Source organism: Tetrao urogallus (assembly GCF_951394365.1).
Source record: "Tetrao urogallus genome assembly, chromosome: 12".
NCBI lineage: Eukaryota > Metazoa > Chordata > Aves > Galliformes > Phasianidae > Tetrao > Tetrao urogallus.
This window is the reverse complement of record NC_136825.1, coordinates 12,157,580-12,180,048: the sequence shown is the minus strand read 5'-3', so window position 1 is coordinate 12,180,048 and position 22,469 is coordinate 12,157,580. Positions and strand designations below refer to the sequence as shown.

General features: G+C 40.5%; 1 protein-coding gene across 1 annotated transcript; it reads right to left on the bottom strand.

Moving 5' to 3' along the window:
• Positions 1-1,104: 1,104 nt before the first annotated feature.
• On the bottom strand, positions 1,105-22,252 carry GPT2 (glutamic--pyruvic transaminase 2; the record flags this gene model as incomplete). The annotated part of the gene is made up of 11 exons (XM_079541642.1): positions 1,105-1,195; positions 1,861-1,973; positions 3,259-3,414; positions 4,131-4,305; positions 4,990-5,126; positions 5,678-5,757; positions 6,787-7,030; positions 8,950-9,083; positions 11,210-11,318; positions 12,843-12,932; positions 21,947-22,252. The coding sequence occupies 11 exons, from the start codon at positions 22,250-22,252 to the stop codon at positions 1,105-1,107; spliced, it is 1,635 nt and encodes a 544-aa protein (XP_079397768.1).
• Between the last annotated feature and the right edge of the window lie 217 nt (positions 22,253-22,469).

The following is a 22,469-nucleotide window of genomic DNA, read 5'->3' as shown; positions in this document are numbered from 1 at the left end:
TTAACATGAGCTGTACTATAGTTAGCTTTTTGCTAGGTGTGCGAGACATTTCCCTCTAAATACCTTTTCTTTCATTAGAAACCACCCCCAAACATTTCTTCTGATCACAACGTTTGTTAGTCCTTGACTTAGCTGGCTGTGTTTTAGCCAGCTAATGGCTCTTCTAATGATGTGGCTTCGAACAAATGTTCTCTATAGATAAAGCAGTTCTTTATAAAGTAGCGTTTTATTTTACCTTCTTTGAAAGCATTCACAGTACTCATAGGTGCTTTGAGACAGTAGCTTATTATGTTGCATGTATATAAAATAAGTGAATTAAAGAGTCTTGTGGAGTTGTTATAAGAATAAGCATTCAACTGCTCTTATCTTATGCCGGGTTAGTGTGTCCAACAGCATATGAACAAGAAGGTAATACTCCTCATTATGTTCCAATTTTACAAAAATAGTGTTTGAATGGACGCCTTCTTCATCCCTTTGATCATAACTGTGTATTCTGCTCAGATTATGCTGTGATGGCAGAATTTCTTTATAACAGAAGTTCAAAGGTATCTACAGACATCTGCCAGTGATTTTCTTTTAATAAGCATGTTGTACTTATGTGTTTAGTCAGATTCAGAGAACACTCCATACTTAAAAGAACCACAGCCCGGCACACTAGTCCCTTGTAGCAGGTTTCTGAATTTTTGCTGAGTTTTAAAAAGGAAATCATGTTCCTAGTTCCAATCTAAACAATTGTTCTGAGTATTTCTGTCTTGAGACAAACAAACTAAGAACAAATAACAGTAGTAGATTTCATGACCCAACCTAGTGAGTCAAAAGTTCCAGAACATCACTTCCAACCAAGGCACAAAATCATTCACTGACTCTTTTCTTCCATTGCTTTCTTCACATTTTCCCCTTGCCCTTAAAAAAACCAGAAGTTGGTGTAACAATGTTGCATATTACCAGACATTAAATTCAACCGAGTTGTAGCTGTATCTGAAATAGATTCTATCTATTATGAATTTAGGTTAATTAGATGAACAGCACATTCTTAGCACATCTTTGTTCACTTTCGGCATTCACCTCGAAGGGGAGGAGATGGAGGAAAAAGCCGCAGCAGTTTCATGCATATTTTTCAAGAAACTTTATGTGGAAGTCTTTCATTTTCTCCATTAGGATCTTCAGCTTGTCTATTTGAGGAAGAATGGTCATTCTGAAAAATAGTATTTAGAAAAAGAATTTTAAAAAAGCACCTTATTTTCAAAGCAAAGTAAATTGCGATCACTTCACAGATGTGACACAGCCAGCAGAACTGCTGTAGCTAAAGGTTCCCTCATCGCTGCAGATCAAACAAGACCAAATTCCATGCTGAATTCCAGCTGTTAGTGGCTTGGCTGTAATAAAATGCTATTTGTTGGAAGCAAGAGCAAGCAGTGGAGTTTATGTTCACAGTTTTGGTATTGAAGGATTTAGTCCTATTTCTTGTTTCAGTAAACTAGAAGTAAGTAAGCATGTGTAAGGAGCAGATTAGTAAGGAAAGATACTGTAGATACTTGACTAAGGAAATGCTGTTTAATTCCCAGAAGAAGGCAGGGCAGTGTTATAAACACCCTAGCCAACTTCACAGCATAAGCTATAATTACTGTTTGCAGAGAAGGCATTTCAAGTGTCAGTGTATAAAAATAGAATAAAACTATGTCAGCAAGCTGGGAGAACACCTGAATCAGAAGGAGAAGATAGAAGAGCAGGTCTTTGCCCCAGCAGAAAGTGAGACTGTATGACTTTAAATGCAAGCCCTTATGTCTAATCAGAAAAGAAAGTACTGGGGTAGTACTTAGCTTATTACAGTTCATTTCATTGATCAAACAGAAACTGTACCTGAAATGATATGTTCCTTCTCTTTGGCCGAATCCACTTCCAGGTACAACACAGATTCCAGTCTCTTCCAGAAGTTTCATGCAGTAGAACATGTCAGGTGCCATCTTATGCGCCTGAGGGAATCGATGCATTGGAAAAACAAAGTCAAAATATCCCAAAGACATATAATTTCACAACTGCTTTTTTTTCCTGAAACCTTGTCTTGCATTTTTGGTTTCTTGTTCTGTTTACTAAATAGACGAAGAACAATTCCTAGTTGTACAATTCATGCTGTGAATTAAGTAACAGTAGTTTGTGGAGGAGCGAGGATGAAGAACCTACACAAAATATTTGCTTCAAAAGAAAGGTTCTACATATTTTTGTTTTACTCCTCGAATGGTTTGTAACTTTTGGTCAAAAGTCACAAAATTGTACTTAGAGAAATCTAAGCCATATCTGGCAAGATGAAATTAATTTGAGCTGCGTGTTCCACTTTTGTTAGCAGTTTCTATTTTTTCCCTTATGTTATCTGCTGACTAGAAAGTCTCCTGATTAATACCATCCAAGTTCTTAAGTGCACACAATTGTACACCTTGTCACAGAACGAGCAGGAAAGGAGCCCTGTTTTTGTCCTCGCCTATGTACTTACAATTCCCTTTAAAAAAAATGAGCATTACATATTGGATAACAGAGCTCCAGCTAGGAACAAAAAGACTTGTCACTGAGCTTACTGACCTATGAGAAAAAGTATTGTGCAGAACTAAAATCTGAAAGGAGATCTCCCTCCCTTTATCTCATCCTTGTTCACTGTGGCTTCTGCAGAGTCAGTAGTGCACAGCCCATCTCAATCTCAGCCACACATCTTGGCCTACCTACGTCCACGTACGTCTCTATCCTACAGCTTAATCCATTTAACACATGGTAGCACTCTCAACTTGGAAGCCTAACGAGTGCTTTGCTTGCTTCCCTCACCTAAAGTAAAGGCCATGTTGTATTTTAAATCATATGTAGTCAGTGAAGTACCACTTCTGTGACTAGGGGGCTTTCTCTACCTCTGGAATAGAAGTTCATCATTAGAAGTAGGGTAGATTTAGACTAGATAGAGGGTAGATTGAGACAAGGATAGATTAAGGCCAGGTATTAGGAAGAAATTCTTTACTGTGAGAGTGGTGAGACACTGGAACAGGTTGCCCAGTGAGGCTGTGGATGCTCTCACCTGGAGGCATCTGAGGCCAGGCTGGATGGGGCTTTGAGCAGCCTGGTCTAGAGGGAGGTGTCCTGCCCATAACAGGTATTTGGAACTAGATGATCTTAAAGGTTACTTCCAACCCAAACCATTCTGTGATTCTGTGATCCATTCTAACTGGCAAGCACAAAAGCATAAAGGTTAAAATGGAGTGGGAATAAATGATGACTAACCTTTGCTTCCTCAATGGCTTTGGAAGGCATAAAGATCCGTGGGAAAGCATACAAAGCACCCTGAAGTGGATTGCAGTGAACTCCTGGAACCTTGTTGAACATGTCTTCTGCCAGTTTGGCTTTTTTGGCAAGATTGTTCAAAACAGACTCCTTTTCCTGTATAAAAGGGAAGTGTCCAGTTTGACATATCTGATAAAGCAATAAAAGTGCCAGAGATAATGATGATGCCACAAGAATCCCACCCAGAATTAAGCACTCCAAGGACTTTGCTGAACTTTTAGAACAAATGATGTTCCTACATTCATCCTTTTGGTTACAGACAGCAATGCATAAAGGCATTAGCAGAATGCAACTACAAGGTGTAGGCAGACAGGAACCTACAGAAGTTTATCGGCATGCCCTGTTCTTACGTTCTTCCTTCTGAGCATCCATTCTTGGCTATTTTTAGGGACCACATTAACAAACCTTTGGTCTGACTCAGTACTGCAATTTCTTAAGCCAGATTCAATTTCAGAAGTGAAAAACTGTATATATATGCTTTAACACACAATGCCATATTGTTCATATACGGAGGTACTGGATAGCAAGGAACAAGGCTGAATTTATAACTGTATTTGAATTTCTGTTTCTCTTTAGATGTTAGTACAAGCAAATATTATTTATTAGTTCTTTTGTCATGCTTAACAGCAGAAAAGTTGAACTTATCAGCAAGAAAGCTGATTTGGTAATGCCTTCTCAGTTTGTTTTGGCTCCTAAACAAAGAAACCCTAAAAAGAACAGAATGTATCTTTAAAGGCAGACATATTTAGTTAGTATAAAAAGCCTACATGGTTCTAAGCCAGTGCAGAAAGAATAAGCATGTTATTGCTGACCTTTATGAACTGTGAATAAGACTCTTCTCCAGGTACTGGAGGATTCACTACAATATCCATTGCTGCTTGTCCTGAGACTGGAGGACAAAGGCGAACAGAAAGCAGCTTAACAAGCTGTCCTTTAATGTCTGGATGCAAGTTAAGGACCTCCATATAACCTCCTCTGTAGCCACATCTATGATTGGAGCAAACAGAAGAGATCAGTTAGCTGCAAGTGTATAAATACTGGAAAAGCAATTAAAAGAATTGCAAAAGTAGAACGATGGTTAATGAAGATCTTTGCAGTACGTAACGTAGAGGTTGCTGAGACAGCTGCTTTACTGGTCGTTTTATGATGGAAGTGAACACTGTGCCATTAAGTCCTAGTATACCATACAAAGAAAACAGGTACAAGCAGCTTCCCTGTTGGGCAAGTTAACTATTAACATGGACTGTTTCTTCTTCACAACAGGATCATATGGTTGTAGCAACATTCATTTAATAGAAAACAATCTTTTTCTTAGATCTCTTCCTCTCCAAAACAGCCAAACCCCCGTAATATTAAATGTCCTAGTGATTCTTGAGCTTGAGCTTTTCCCATGTTTGCCTTTCTCACAGCTCTGGCTTAGGACTGTAGGACTGCAGCTTTGTGGAACTGAGGCATGAGGTGTCTGAAATAAACATGCTCACAACATTGTGCTATTCAATACATTGAAACCACTGAGCTAATTCATCACTCAGTGCTTTAAATGTTTGCTTTCTTTTTCGTAACAGTTTTTAGTTAAAATCAGAAAAAGATACCTTCAGGTTTCTAATGTGAAATTCCTGTGCAATGAGATTAACGAGAGAAGATGAAATAAAAAAATTAAAGCAGACTTACTCGCCCATATATCCCTTAGAGGTGGAATGGAAAGAGGCCAGCTCAACGTTGTTAGAGTACTCAGGTCCCATCTCGTACAGAATCTTTTTGAAGGAATGAAACTGGCATCCTTCAGAGTACACATTGTCCTGGTAAACCTGAACAGTCAGAAGACATTAATGTATCCTGTTCCCCCAGCTAAGGATAAAAATGGCCTTTTAGAGAGCCGGGTGTGCACAGAAGAAACAGTTCTAACACTTGTAACTGAAGCCTTTAGGAGACACAAGGTTCTTTATTAAATGGTTGTTACTGTAATTATATGTTTTATCTCATGTGGCCTTAATAATTCAGCCTTCGGAAAAACAGCCAACTCTGTATATAATTTAGCCTTGACTTGTATGTTTAGATTGATTTTTATTCTTTATTTCATTTCAAGTGGTCTGAATATCACATAGATTTTTAGGTCAGCTCTTGCAAAGTTTCTTCCTTAATTTTCCTGCTTGTGTCTCCTATGCTTTACCTCAAATCCAGATCAAGCTACCTCTTACTAATCATCTCATATTAATCTTGTGTGTTCGTCTGTGTCTTAATGTAATAACAGAGACTCTGTCCTCTGTACTTAAAAAGCACAATGCCACATGTGGGACAAAATTTGATTTAATCTGCTTACTTTTAGCTTTGCATTTGAGAAAACAGAATATTCCATTACCTCATCAGCCAGAAGAAAAAGTTTCTCTTCCCAAGCAAAGTGTATCACATCTTCAATGCACTTCCTGCTTTGTACCTGTCCTACAGTTAGATTTTCAGATCAAGAAAAATAAAGTTAGTGGAGCACACAGACAAATCGTTCAGCCCAGACCTAGTTTGACAACTAACTTTTCAATGAAATATCCCTCTGTCTCAAAAAAGAGCTATTCAATTTAGAGCACAATTCAGTAAGTGTGAAATTAAGAAACATAAGAAACATTGGAGGGGATATGGTTCAAGGTAATTTAGTACACCTCAAGCAAAGGAAGTGTGAGGTACATTAATCATGCAATAATTAAGAGTAGTCTTTGTATAAATGATCTTTTAAAATCCTCACATGCTTAATGATTAAGCAAAAACAGGCTATTTCACAATGTTATTTAAGCATAAGTTTGACAGATAACTACAGGGAGTTTAATTATTCTGTTCCTGTTTGTGACCCAAGCCATGCTGATTGACATTGTGCCTTCCTAACTCAAGTATGATGTATTGACTTGAGCCAATTTTCTTTACAAGTGCAGTGAGCTGTGGATATATACACGAAGATTTTTTGCTGCAGTCAGCTGACAAGCAGCAGGAAAAAAGCTTATGCCTGCTTACACCCACTTGAATTGTTTTTGTTATCTTCCGTCCCCAAGCCATTAAAAGGGAGCTAGTTTCTCACTAAGCAACATCAACTACACAAAGAAATAAATTCTTCCAATGGAAACACTGGTTGTCATTCAGTTCAGTGTGTATCTGTAGCCATTGCCATTGTCGTGTAGAGAGAAGATTTTTGGTAAGGACCAAAAGCAATTGAAAGTCATTCTACAAGTCCACAAATTTCAGTGGAGGCAGTGGCTTCAGATGTGATCAGGGAAGTGAATCTGCTCCTTCCTCTCTCCCCAAATTCCTGGAGTTCCATGACAGTGAAAACAAGTTTCTAAAATTATGATGTGCTATCCGACTTGAAGCACTGATGTCTAGAATTCAGCTTTACACATTGGCATGTATTTTGGATGGGCCTGCAATGTCAAATATAAAAAAAAGTAAATGGATCTTAAACATCTTTTCAAGAGAGGTGCTACAGACCGGTGGGATTTCCTGGGTTGATGATGCAGAGCACTTTTGGGTTGCAGTATGCCTTGGCTTCATTCAAGGAGCGCCGCAGCTCATTTACATTTAGAGACCAGCAGTTTTCTTCATCCAAGTAGTAGTTCACCTGGATGGCATCTAATTCAGATATGAGTGCTGAATACAAGGGATATTGTGGTATAGGGATCATCACTCCTGTTCGGGATTTTCCACCTCCTGAGACCAGGATCTTCAAAATTGACTGGGGAAAAAGTAAAAAAAAAAAAAAAAACAAAAAACAAACAAACAAACAAACAAAAAAACAACTCATACATCAGAATTAATAGTATTCTCTAGAATAAGTTACTGATCTTTCTCTTGAAAAGATGTAGAGCTAAGGTAGATTTCTATTCTAGAAGCTGGCAGTCATTTTCTTGAATATTTAAGTTACTATCTGAAAGAGGCTGGTCTAACTGAGCTTCACAGTATTCCTCTGCACATCATTGCTAAATGTCTGGTCAACTTCAAAATCTTGGGAAAAGTTCTGATCAGAAATTCTGAGCTCTAGGAAAAGTTGAAAAGAGGAACATCAGGATCGTGATTTTTCTGTAGCACCCGTTTACAATTAGAACGAAGGAAGCCTCAGCTAGTTGTTGCTCTGCCTTCCACATACTGCACCAGTGATTGCAGCAGGCCAAGAAATAACATCAGAAGTTATTGCTGGGGCACACAGAGGTTTTCCTCTGGGCTGACTGCCTCCAGCGCAGGATCTCTGGTTGGAGATCCCTCTCTTGTGGAGTCTTTCCTGTGAATCTGGATCTCTGGGGACAGGGGAGCACCTTTCCTTTGAAATATCAGTATATCTATGCTGGTCCCTTTTCTGTTACATTCCTATACCCCCCCCCCCGTTCACAGCGTTAATTTTTCTGATTGTAACAGGGCTTTTTATGTGTTAATGAGATAAAATAATGCATTTCTGACAAGTGGAGAGATTTCTTGCCTTTTTTAATCTAGGGAGAGCTCTGAAGTACAGGTGCAATCTTTATCAATGTGTAATAAGAGTGTAAAACAAAAAATAGCTGACAACGGTACCCTTGAAATTTCTCATGCATAAAATCTGCCTTTCTGTGCTTCTCATCACATTTTAACTCAGCTGTTAGATGAATGATTTATAATCAACATCATTTTGTACCCGCCACTAGTTGAAAAATACTGAACAACCAGAAAGTGTCATTAGAATGAAATGCAAATCTAAAAACAAATTCTTTGGCACACTTTGCCCCTTAAGTGATGAAACAGTAGTTGTTCTGTCCTTGGAAGTACCAAATAATGAGACTCATTGTAACTGCTGACACTCTGCTAATAGCAGAGTGTAATAAGCATGATACAGATTTGGTATGCTATGCTGATGTTCCTGACAAGCTGCCAATACAACCCTTGGCATCAGAAACTCTGGAAAGCCAAATCATTAACGATATCTGGAGAACTGTTATGTCACAATTCTGTCATTCTGGACTTTGCCACAAGGTGTCATTAAAAAAAGCCACCTTATTATTATTAGGCTGCCTTTAAAAAAAAAAAAAAATAAAGGTAAACAACTTTTGGTTGTTACAATATCAGTAATCATGTCCCTGTAATGCAAAAATCCAATAGAGATGGTTCTCTTCTTTTAACTGAGGACTAGCTTGGTCAAAGCCAAAACCTGATGCTTCTCCCAAACAAGTTGGTTATTGAAAATGGTCTTTGAGGTTTTCACAGGCATTAATATGCACTAGCGGAGTTTGCTAGGGAGAAATGCTCCTGAGACTTCTCCCCTCTTTGTCGTGGATTCATACCTGCTAACCTTCAGTTCTTATGCATCACGACTACCAGGGGCACCACTATTTAGTCTGAATGGGCTGCCTCACCTAGTTTGTATTTAGACATGTATGTAGCTTATGCTATCTATGCAAGGGGTACTGGTCATTATAAATTTAGAGATGGTGTTTTCATGGGTCTGTTCCTTAGCTGGCACCTTAAGTGCACGTAATTGATGTTCTGATTATCTACTTAATTTTACTACAGCATCTGTTTGATCAAACTCCTAAGTGTCAGACAGTTCAACAGAGATCTGTATTTCTGAAGGTAGCTAATTAATTGTAGCTTATAGCAAGAAGAAACAGCTTGAATTTTGACACTCACAGTAATACCATCACTTGCCCCAGTGGTAAGATATATGTTGTCTGGATCTGCAGGAACTCCTCCATCTCTTCTTTCAATATATGAAGCGACATCTTCACGGATGCAATTTATACCTTGGCTGGCAGTGTAAGCTCCTGTGGGAAACAGCATGAGATAAGAATTAGGTGCACTGACTATTACTCTGCTGTTTGCTAGCAAAACTCCTGAACTAGTAGTGTACAAAGTAGTTTTTGTGTAAGAGAGTTCTGAATCTCTGGGATTTCATTTTCTTTCCAAGGAGTGGGAAAGGAAGTTGGGTTGTTCATTTAGCAAAGTAATTCATTTGAGTCTAGAAAAATACAATAAGAATCACTAACATATAAAAATAGTATACTGGATTGATTAAAAAGTAGGCTGTAATGGATGCTTTGCAAATTGGGTCAGCAATCCCATTTTGACATTCTCCCAGTTGCTTTCATTATGCTGAAAGGTCAATCAATGACTATGTAAGTAGTAGAAACAAGGAACAGAGATAGGAAAAAAACAACTTTTTAAAAATCCATGACAAAAATAAGACTTGTTTGCAATATGAAAATAATATAATGCCATTTCTTCCCACAGTCTGAGAACATCCTAAACTGCTTCCCTCTTCCTCCCTGTGGAGGTAGAAGTTACCTGTAGAGAGACTTCTAGTGTCACCCCAGTCTGCCAGGTTTGCATGAGGTTTACAGGACACAACTAACAATCCTAAATTAAGTAAGATTTTTAGATGCCTGTGTGCTGACATGTGCAACACAAGTGAAGATGAGACCAAGCCTAGTTGAGGACTGATGAATGATGAAATGACAAGTGTACACATAATTTAGAACACTGTCATGAAGCTGTAGAATCTTCTCTGCTTGTTGGGTGGAGTGAAATAATTGCACCTGACTTCACTCTCTTAGCTCAGTTATATGCTAGTAGTCAGCCTAATAATACTTCTGTAGCAATGTAATTTAGAAAGACAGCCTTTGCAGGGGCTGTGCAATTGCACTGCACAAAGTGGCAGTTCAGGGCACAGAGTTCTCTGATGTCCTAAAAATTTATTTTCGCAGTAAAGTTACATTAGGTTTATACAAAGGTATTCCACCGCAGCTAGGAAGCTCCTGTTATTGTAAGACAACAAACTTAAGCCGTCATTCTGTTTTGTGCTTCTTGAAGGGCTCTGTCCCATAGCTCAGTAGGGATAGACAGAAATTCAATTTTGAGGTCTGTGGTTAATTGTACTTGGTTGATATCTTTGACTGGAATGCATTAGTTTGTACTGTAAGATACAAAGTATATTTAAAAAAAAATCCCAAAAAACAACATGTTCAAATACTCTGGGATTCTTTTGACACAACAGAAGTTGAGGATATCTGAGGCTTCCTACATGGTCTGGGACTCTGCACATGCATTCACTCCAGGCCATGTGCTTCTGGAGTGCTGAATAGAGGCTGACGAGCAACCATGGCCAAGAGTGAGGGCTGATACATGATCCAGAGATAGATGGAGAGCAGGCACAAACCAGTAGAGCAGATCAGTATGGTGAGCAGGTACAAACCAGTAGAACAGATCAATAATATATGCAGTTCTTGGTTTTCAGGAATTTAGACAGGAAGTTGTTCTCAATACATATTGTATCAGGAAAAATATTGTGTACACTGCATTTACATATTTACAGAGCTTGTATTAAAAACATATTCTCAATGATCATTGCATTTGAATGTTGCAAATATTTTAGGCCTACTTCCCCCGTGCCTACTAAGCTAATGCAAATTATTTGAAGTATGTGATGATCTGATTTAAAAAAAAGTGATTTTACGTGTATTTCTGAAATATTATACAAAGCCAATTTCCTTTCAGTCACTCCAGACGCACAGGACTGAGGCTCAGCATTCTGAGAACTCCTATTATGTCCCTAAATTTGAAAATCACTACAAGAAAAAGATTGAGGAAAAATTTAAATGTGTCCCTAGCAACTCTTACATGGCAGTTGGTACGGGGTTGCTGAAGTGTTTGGAAATAAGCTAGGAAAGGATTTGTGGAGTTAAGAGCAACTTCTCAATTTTGGTAACTGTATTTTATGTTTTACTTTTCCTGTGAGCCACACTATGAATTCTCCCCCTACAGCTTTGACCTAGGCCATCTCCATTGGACTTGTTATCATATAAACCAAGATGAGGATATTTCAGCACTACACGTATTGAAACTGCTTTAGTTGATTCTGTTGCACGTAGGAGCAACTGGAACGGATGCTTACCTAAGCTGTTACCTCCACAACCCTGCAAGATCCGTCTCGCTCGCTTTTTTGCATCTTCTGGAAAACTTGGGCTGTCCAACAGGTTTGGGTATGTGCACAGTGCCACTACCTAGAGTGCCAAGAAAGCTGTAAATTGGCCACTGCTCAACGGTTATTTCAAGTTGGTAATGTTTCTGTGAACTTTCCTTGGGCAGGAGGATCACAAATAGCAGGTAATTTAAAACAAAGGTTATTGATGAAGGGTTTGCAGTTGTTTCTTTAAAGGTAGTGCTTGCAGGAGTGAAAAGATTTTTATCAGGTTCCAAGTTCTGCTGATAAAAGCAGTTATAGAGTTGTTAACTATTTGTATTAAGACCGGTAAACACTGGAGTCCAAGTGAGCTATGCGTAGTGCAAACACAGTAAAACAGTTAATTATACAGAAGGGGAAGTCTCTAAATAGATCTGTCCTCCACTCTTTTTGTATTATTAGCCCACTCGGTTGACAAGAAATAAAGCGTTTAGATATAGAGCAGAACTGAAAAATATAATCAGAATTTTAAATCCCAGTAGCGTCTTCTGATAATTCTTGCCTAAGAGAACTCATTACCAATTAGAATTTGTGGAAATATTTAATTAAAAAAAAGGTGATGATATGGAACATAGGAAAAGTAGAAACATAACCTAACAGAACTAAGTTTATGGAGAGATGTAAGGCGTAAAGGTTCTGAAGGCCTTGCGTGAGATCAGCTTTGATTCACTCTCTCATTTCTAGGTTAACGTGGTGTCAGATGGGTAGGCTGTTATCATCTTATGGTGACAAGGTGGAAGGTGACTAAGTAATTAAACTTGAGCACATAGGTCATGGGGAGAAAGGATTTCACATTTACACAGTGTTTTATTTAGTAACATTGGTGGATCTAAATTAACTTGAAAGAAGTTTGGGGCTTTCTAGTTAGTAGGCAGTTTGTTGTATACCTCAATTTTATCATCTCAGCATGTAGATACCCAGAATCATGCAGCTTCAATTTGGCCTGTAACTCTCTAAATTTGAATTATGATAGGCTCAGGATTTTGTGTGTGAGTAAGGGATGTTTTAGTATACTACTATATATAGTATGCTATTTTTACTAGCATGCTATTTATTTAAATAGTATAAAAATACATTTATTAAATAATATAACAAAATGTAAATAGTTTTAAAATGATATGCATTTAAATAGCATAATAGTTGGGATATTTTTTTCAGCATGCTGCTGTAAAATCAGCAACTGGGTGCACCCAGCTGCATGCAGATCTTTCTTCACCTGACAGTACACTTTCAGGCATTTGCTTTTTTCCTTAAGGGCAGCCACTTTCTTTTTTGAAGTGCACTGCTGATAATGAATGTGCTGGTTCCTAATAAAGAAGAAGTGGCAGGGGAAAGGATGGATGGGGAATAATCTGAAGAGTAAGAAAAGCTACTGCGTTAAGAGAAAATACAGCAAGCAAATTACAGGACTTTAGGCTGAAATCACAATTTGTAACTCATTATGGCAGACTATTGTCTGTAAGTGCAACTGAAGAATCACTCATACTAATACATAAGTCAAATGGATACTAAGGTATCATAACATAATCAAAGAAGCAAGAATAATGTGTTATAATAGTCTTACCTGTCGAAGGAAGGTGATTGGCCTCTGTCCCATTGCATGTGCATCTCCAATGTTGGCTTTAATTACTTCAGTAAAAGGTTTTTTGATTCCCTAGAAGGGGATAATTCACAATGTACTGTTAGGGCTGAAACAGCTGATAGAGCCTTGTTCTTTGGCTGGCTGTAACTAAACAGTGTGTAGTCTCAGAAAAGAGACGTTTAATGTAAAGCTTACTGCATTTCTTAAGTACTACCAGTAGATCTTAAATGCTGACTGTGACACATTCTAACACAATTAGTAGTCTGCTCTTTGTTTTCATTTTCTGCTGCCTACAAATAAGAGATTGGTTTGCATGGAAACTACATGTGTGAGCTGGAAAAAGATGAAAGAAAGGCATTTTGAATTAGCAGTAATAGAACAGCTTGTTTGATACACCTGCAGGAGGAAGGGCTCAGTCAAGAAACTACAAATATTTGATAACATCTAAAAAATCCACTAACAAGAGAAATCTAAGACATCTAGTACTATTTTGAGTTGGCCTATACACGTGTTACTTCTTTATTTTCTGAATATTTAGAATAAGTATGCATTATGTTATGACCCCACAACACTACAGCTGTTCCATGGAGCCCACAATAGTGAGGCTCTGTATGATAAACAGCAAAAGTGCTAAATAATCACCATGAGTATTGGAAAGCTTCCTAATCTCTGAAATCTGAACAGGCACGTGTTTTTCCTGTGAGGAACTGAATGCATCATGAGAACAGAGGGAAAGCAGTGGAACAGTGTTGGATAGCAATCAGCTCTTTAAAAAAGGACATAAAATTACGGGAAAAAAGGTAAAGAGCTGGACTGGGAGAAAAAAAGAGTATGGTTTATTTAAGTAAGAAAGATGATCTAAAAGATAACTGAAGTGTGAGAGATGTAGGGAAGTCTTCAAGCTGTTACAGGATTTTCATGTGGACTAATAAACTGCAAGTTTATACTGATTAGTTTTCTGTACAGAATCACTTGCAACAACCTGCTCTGTTTGGGCTGAGCTCACAAAGCCCCTTCCTGGCCCGTGTACCTAAAGCAAGTTACAGGTTTGCATATGGCTGGCAAGGCTTAACTAGTTATTCGTTTTCTACCATGGATGGCGTGCAAAGATACTGATGACCAAAATGATAGAATTGACCAGTAAGTTCCTAGGTTGTGAAGATTTGGAAGCCTACAGCTACATATGTGGCTAACAGGTTATTCTAGATAATGTGGTTTCTGTTCTCCCTACAGATCCACTTCAAGGATTACATAACCAATCCCATTTACATTTTTCTTCAGAATTTAAATAGGTAGCTAGAAATGGCATCAAGACAAGGAGGTGGAACTTAGATGATCCTGATTTAGTACAGTTAAAACACTTTAAATGGCCTTAAAATTGGCAGGAATTTTTTAAAGGTTTCACTTAAAGTAATTGAAAGTGATACACTGACCCAGCCATGTCATTTGCTTTTATGTTTGCTGATATAAATGAGCGCCTAAATAAGGGTTGCATTTCAATTTTATATAATGAATTAGGAATAGAGATATCTGATAAACATTACAGGTATTTGAGGCTGGAGTTTAGCAATTTCTCAGCATTACAAACAGTTAGAAATAAGTTGGGGATCGTTGATAGCAGATACCATCCAGATCATTGCTAGTGCCAAACTCAATGTTTATGCCATCACTGCCTTTGAGCTCCAACTACAAGAACATAATCATCACCTGCTCCTTAAAACTTACCCTACTCTTGCTACTGAATTGATTGATATGGAGAAAACAGGAAAACATGTAAGTTCTCTTACTGGAAAATCTTAGTGGAGATAGAACAGCTGGGTTGCACGGACTGCTCCATGTATGTCACATGTGGTTGCACACCTGCTCGATGTATGTCATCCTATTGAATAATTTGTATTTCTTGGCCTCAGCTGCAGGAGCTATTACTTTTATTTTTGTGTGTTTCACAAGAGAGATGCTTTTAAATAACTGGGACCTTTGCCTTTCCTGTCTGAGTTAATGTCAGCAATTGTTTAGAACTGTCTTCTCAAGACTCACTATATCTCTTCCAGTGAAATCTAGAGAAAAAGTATTATGACTACACATTTTTCTCTTCACATATTTCTACTACCTGATTTCTTGTCTTTCTATAGAATGAGGGAATATCAGAAGCTATTCAGATTGTTTAGATTCGTCCTTGAGGAATTGCTACTTTGCAATTTCAGAAAGAAGGCAAAGGAAATGATAACAAGCAAGAACTAATGAAGAATGCTAATGAGCCAAAGTTTCAAAGCAAGGATATCAGAAGCTGCCATCAAAAGAAGTCTAGACAGTGTCCATGACTGCACATGAGTTTAAGGTGGAGATCTACTCGAAGCCTTGACACAGAGACGTATTAGTCACAGGTCTCTTGAGTCAAGGTTTATCTATGATGATGGCACTAGTGTGCGTGGCAATCTCAGAAAAGATTACTGTCAAGTACTTCTCAAAGTCTGTATTAATATCTATACATGAGGAGATGCAAATGTAATGTTGGTAAACTCGACATCAGGCTGTGGAACACGAGGAAAAGCGCTGCAACAAAACATAACATTTGTTAGGGCAAGGTTTATTTTATTGCAGGAGGCTAAACAGTCTTCAGCCATGTCACAACCCTGTCTGTGCTGGGAAAATATAAGTCCCTGGTAAGCCAGGAACATTCAGGGAGAGCAGAAACTGTCTATAGTCTCTCTCTGTATATAAATATATACATATATGTATACTGTATTTACATATGTATACAAATATACGTATGTAATACATATATTTATATATCTATGTATTTTTATATATGTAGCATTCATTTGTAATTTAGTAGGGGCAGGCTTTCAAGGTGTGTTGTAGAGGCAGTTTGGCTGGATTTGGCAGGATTGCAACTGGCAATTACAACTATACTTGTGGGGTTAAGCAGGCAGAGATCTGGAAAAGTGAAGCTTGCAGAACAGGAGCTGTAATAACGAACTGTGGAGCAGTAAGTACCAGTCTGATACTCATGCCTACTGACGAGGGTATGAACCACGTCGGGGAGAAAAGCCAGCCTCCAGCCCTACAAAACATCCAGTGCTACCACCTTCTGCCTTCAGTGGCTCCTCACCCTGTCCTGACAACATTTCATCTTCTGAACAAAGCCAATCTTCTGCCATTCTACTGAAATTGTTAGCAAGGGGACTGATTATGGTAGTCATCTTTTTTTAAAGAAACCATCTCGCACTTTCAAATTCAGATGTAAAGCAGAGCATATAAAAATACATTCAATATTTTTCAGTTGCTGCCTTTATGATAATGACAGGTTTTAAAAAGAAGAAATGAGTCTTTCCTCTACACTCTTTAGAAATAAGTTCCTTCAGTTATTTCTGTCAATCTCTTTTTCTTAAAGGAACTGTAGTTTTTCTGGGAGGCTATGTGAAAAGCTTCTGGAACTCAGAGAAGGTCAGGCAGGATTATTCTAACTGTATTGGTGTTCTCAGTATCACACCATGTTGAGACAAAGGCTTTTCATGTAGGAACCAGAATTAACTGGTGCAGACTTCGTGCAGTAAAACAGATCTGGAGAAGCTTCCTTTTCCCCTACATATCCCCGTGACCTCAAGAAACAAAGCTAGAAGTAGAAAAATACAAAATGAAGAAAAAACTCACAGGGAGCAAGTCACCATGCAAGGAGTGTTGAGTGAATTATTTGATGAAAGAAGTGGTATGATGCCAGAACATTCAGTATCACAAACAACTAGCAAGAAGCCAAAGCACTGCCAGTGCTGGTATGTCTTGCAGGAGTTTTAGCATGCCTAAAGGTTCCTTTTACAATGGTGCCATCAAAGAATGCTGGGAAATTGTGAGATTAGCACAGTGTCCAGAAAGAGCAAAGAATTGCTCAAACAAATGTACAGCTATGTTTGCTCAAGTCTTAAGCAGATTTCAGGGGAAAAGCCTCAGTCTGAACACAGGCTTGCGTGGTTTGAATTTGATTGAAACTAAGCTAAAACGGAACTGGAAAGGGTGAAAATGTGAGGTGTTTTTAATCCCAGAAGAGCAACGTGGTGCTTCAGCTGTTTTAGAATTTCAGAATTTGTCTGCTTTGGGCAGTTTTTCATTGATTCATTTCCATTGGCAATTCTTTGTGCTCCCTCCTGATGGTTATCGGGCAATAACACCACACTGTGGAACCGTTTTCCTTAGCACAGGCCAATCCTGATTTTGCTGTGACTTGCACAAACAAGCTGTAAAATAAGGGAGCTGGCACAACCAACCATTTCAGCATAGTTTAGATACACTCTGTAGTAGCCAAGTGCTTTTTTAGCTCTCAGAGGGCCAAGAAAGCACTGGCCAGAGGCCCTTAACTAATAGAGACTTGAAGGTCTGAATTAGCATTCCAATCTATTTATTAAAACAGCTCACGGCAGAAAAAACCCTGACCTGCTTACCACAGAGTGAGGCTTTGTGTTACGTGTGTGTAATTCATGCTGACAAGGACTGCTGTTGGAGGGAAGGAGAAGGCAAATTTTGGATTTTGACTTAAAATGGCAGTGGTGACTTGCATGCGCCTTACAATTGGATGAGAACAACAGCATGGCTGACCATTAACAGGCAGGTGTGAATCAGACATTAAAGATCAGGAATTGTCCTCATGTTGCTTTTCTGTTTTGCATTGTTCAAAGTACATTTGCATTCAGAAATTTTGTCTACGTTAGTAAAATCCTAGATTTGAATGTGACTGTATATAACATAACTAAAATAACGCCTATTAGGAGGAGGTTAGACACTAGGATCCTCTCAAATTGAAAACCTATTGGAAAATAAAAAAGACTATTTTGGAATCAAGTTTGATATCATATCTGAAAATATCAAATCTTGACTGTGGATCTTGTGGACTGTGTGTGTCTGAACATAGAGTTTTTGTAATCATATTCTCAAGATCTTCCTCTTTATCTGCAGTAGTTTCCCCCCTTATTAAAAAGCATGGGTTCTACTGTGGACTTGCTCTAGTACACAGTGTGTACTGCAGAGGAGGAGCAACAGTTCTACCTTAGTAAGGTCACAGGCTCTTGCCTGGGAGATACTTTCTTGGTGTGTACACAGTCACGTATTCAAGGCAGGAAATTACAGGGTGGTAATTTAAGCTTAGCACCTTTTGTTACTGGGTGTACCAGTCCATCTTGCATCCTTTTCTTAGCATGTCAAATTGTATTTCTGCATGTCATCGCCGTAACTGTTTTATCTTTCCAGAACTCACAGGGACACAGTCAATTCCCATTTACAATTAAGGCTGGATTCTGAGTCAGAAATCTTTCTATTCAATTTAAAAGCCTGAAAAATTAGTTTATTAAAAACAAAAAACAGAACAGACTGAAGTGTCTGGAGACTGTACATTGCCACAACATGCAAGTAGTTCCAGACTCAGTGGTGGAATATGAAATCCTCCTCCGCTGATCTGAAAGAACTTTCTGCATGCTACCAATATGTGTCTGCATACCACCTCTCTGCCCCTACCTTTCTGTCTAAATAACTTGGGTGTCTTGAACAGAGCCCTAATGTTGTAGTAACTTGCAGTAAGCCAGTTTAGTTTCCAGTGTTACATGAGTTGACTTGTGGATCCTAAAATGCTATTTAGTATGCATGTGCTTTGTAAGGACGTTTAAGCTCACTTAACTTGACATCAAATGAGTTATGTAAAACCTACACAGGAAATTGGTAAACAGGAGAGTTTAAGTGAGGGAGATAGGAAGATATTTTCCATAACAAGGTCAGTTAAAATTAGCACTAATGCAAAATAACAAATTGTATGTTTGCTGCCTATCTGAAGATAAAGCTTGTTATTACGCATTATGTAGAGAGAAGGGTTCAGTCCTGAGATTACATTATTCTTGCATGGCCTTCATGCTCAGGCTAAAATTTCTAGTCTGAAATGTAATTGAAGTCAATACTTGATATGCTGGCCATCTGTCAGCAAGTCTCAAAAACAAGTGATAGACAAAAGATCATACTTGTTCTTGTTGGAGTTCTACTGAGAGAATAATCGCTTGGTAAAACATGCCTGTGCTTGAGCTTGCTTTGTAAAAATTTCCAGCAACACCAAGAAAATGGCTGAAAGTTCTGTCTCTCACATCAGTAAGCCAGCATCAGCTGGTTATTACCATCAGCAAAGGGGAGAAGAAATAAGTCTTTCACTTTTGAAGCACGATGCTTTTTCAAAATTATAAATATATATATATTAAAGGAAAGTATTTGAGTAAGAGATTTTGCATAAAGATTTCCAGCTGAACAGACTTAACTTAGATGGAAACTTTAATTTTCCATTTCAGCCAATACAGATCACAGGTCAACAAAACTCATGAGGTCTAAGTACAGGATGCCTCATCTCCGCTCCTGAGCGATGGATCTTATCCTGCTTGAGTAATGCATTCTAATTTGAGACTTACACTGGCCTGATCCTGAGCACGTTAACGAAGAGGCTGAAATTAATGCCTCCTTTTTACTTGCTTTCTCTTTTTAAGAACTATCCCTTAAATTGCCCAGGGACTTCTCAAGTAACGTTTTATTCCTTATTTCCATGTGCACTGCGGAGTTAAAGCTCCTATTGGAATCCTCTGCGGTTACCATACAAAAGAAGCAAATACCAGAAAGAATAACAGAGGAACAGCTATTCAGAATGTGAGTCGACAGGACAAAACTGAAGGAGGAAAGCTTTCACTGTGCAAACAGCTTCAAGTAGCTATTTAGCAGTCTGCATAGCAAGCTATATGAATTACACAAGTATAAAGTCTGAATTGCCCAAGTTTAAACATAGGGGCCTCTATTGTCTGATTAGACAGTGCCTGCATTGAAGATGCTTTTAGTTTACGTAGAAACAAAATATCTAGAGGCATCTTCTACAGAATAGGACAAATGCAGATTTACAAGTGGAGGTACCATTGCTTCCCACTGCCTCGTCTTTCTCCCACACCATACTGTGGAGCGCAGGCTTTCCTGCTTGTGCAAAGCTCCTCCCCCATCATAAGTGGAGGAGCAGCTCCAGGATCTTGCTTTCGGCAGTAAAGAGTGATCACAGATTGAGAGATGCTGTGGGTCATCGCCTCTCTCAGACAACCACTACTTCAGGCAGCACTCGTTCCTCCGGCAGAGGTGCAGTGCTCACTCTGTGATTGTAGGTTGAGAGGGGTGAAAAAAGCAGTTGTCCAGTAATGCAATGCAGAAGAAAGTCTTTCAGCTGCTTCCTCAGGTTGGTCAGTGCTCTCTGTCAATGTTGTCCTGACTTCAACAGTAATATTCTCCTCCTTCCTTGCCAACAGGTACTTGGTTTTGTTTGCTTTAGTCATTTTAGAGTGTAGTCATGTGTTTACGAACACTGTTTGCTATTGATAATATTCCAGGGACTGCCTCAAGGAAAAAAAAAAAAGCTTTTAAATGGAAAATGCCACATAAGCAGACACAAAGCAGCTGTAACAAACTTCTAATAAAGCAATTGGTAATTACTTGCCTTTCTATTTTTTAAGAAGTGCACTGGCGATGATTCTCTCTGCCAATGACTCAGCTTGTAATTGAAGGAAGCAGAGGAGTGGGGAGGAGTTAGGAAGATCACATTGTATTTGTTTTGTTAAGTAATATCTCCTGCTCTGAGATGGATGGTAACATGAAAACAAACACTCAGCGGGAACGCTGGAAGGTTTTGTTCCCTGTTCCTGGCAGATGATCTCATTAGGGAATCCATGGAAAGGCAGCAACACCTTTATAAACAAGTAGTGTGGCAAAAATCAAAACACATTTTGAAATGAAACCTTCATCAGCACTCTGATGGTCCAATTCTAAAAAAGATGCATCCAATAATTGAGTTAAGCTTAAGTAGTTGATGCATGTAATACATGGTGAGCTGGAAGCATGCACAGCCTTCCAAAATGAGAGCAGCCAACTAACACAATGAATGAAGAAATGAAACAGTCCCTTCCGCATTGCTACGGCACTGTTGTTCAAAACATACACTTATCATGTTCTTCCTGCCATACTTACAATTACAGATTAGTAAGGCTTGCTAAAGTAGAGAAAATAGGGAATAGTATTTGGAATCATAAGAAGTAACTCTGCCTGATGCTTTACTCAAAGCAGCACTACGTTGCTCAGTCCCTGTGCTGGTGGGGAAGCTGTGATCAGTGCTAGCAAGAAGCCACACCTGAACTGCTGTTTGTTCTCTGGATTTATGTCTTAAGATAAGGACTAAGAGAAAGATCTGGAGAGCTCAGCATAAGCACTGAGTGATTTGGATGCTCTGTTCGGTCTGGTTTGGCCCAGGAGCTTCTGGGATTTTTGGCTGCTGTGAGTGTCAGCCACCCAGAATCGGGCAGCACGAGCGGGCGTTGGCGCTCGTGTTGGGAAGCGGCTCCTCAAGCGCCTCAACTCGGGCAGCTGAAGCCGGGGAATTCCGCGTCGGAGATGTGCGCAGGACTCCTGTGTCTGCCCGGCGTTGGGGCGTGCGGAGCCGCGAGGACGGCGGGGGGCGGAGGTGCCCGTCCTGGTCGAGGCAGAGCCTTGCGGCCCCGTACCGAGCGCCCAAGCGCTCCGGCGGGCGGTCACTAACCCCGCTCGATAACGTAAAGGACGCGGTATTGCATCAAGAGGTCAAAGTGGCAGAAGAGATGTAAATACCGCTTTATGAGGGGATACTGTATGCGCTTTACGCAACCCACGGCACGAACAAACAGGAGGCGGTGGCGGCTTTCAGTCTCTCGTGCCACTCCCACCCCTTCGAGAAGGGCCGGGGGAGGGCAGGGCCGGGTGCGGGGGGTTCCTCGGCCGCTCTCTCATCCTCCCCTCGGGGACGGCGCGTCCGCGGGCGGAGGCTGAAAAGCCGCTCGCGGTTCCGAGCATCCCGGCGGGGCGCCGCGCAACCGGGGAGCGGCGCCCACAGGGCGGTCCCGCGGCCCCTCCGCCTGCCACGTCGGCCCCACGCCGACCGCAGCCCCGCCGAGCCCCCCGGCGCCCCAATCAGCGGCGGCGGTGGCGGAGGAGTGCCCGGGGGCAGGGCCGGCGGCCGGGGAGCGCTGCCCCGCCCCGCCCCTCCCCGCCCGCGGCCCCCGCCTCACCTTCCGCAGCTCCTTCTCGATCTCGCCGGCTTTGTGGACGATGGGGCCCCGCACGGCGTATTCTACCGCCTTCACTTGCGGGTTCATGGATTCCAGCGTCAGGATCTTCTCCCTGCTCGCCTTCTCGTTGATCTTCACGGCGGAGGCCTCGGCAGCGCTGCTCCATCTCGCCGCCCCCTCCGGCGGCAGCCGGGTACCCCGCGTGGGCCGCCCCGCCGCGCCGCGCAGCGCCTCTTCCCCGGCGCCCCGGCAGCTCGCCGGCATCCGGCCCGCGGCGCGCCCAGCCGCCGACACGAAGCGGTGCATGGTCGGCACGGGCGCTCAGCCCGGAGAAATGACACCGCCGCCGAAGATCGGTGTGTCCCGCAGTCAAAGCCCGCGGCTGTCGGGATGCCCGCGAGCGAGAGACGCGCTCAGGAGCGATGCCGAGCAGCGGGCGCTGTTACATGCACACGCTCAATGCTCCCATGTCCGGATCCCGCAAACTTAATCGCGATCGGTACGAGCGATCTCGCAGCCGTGC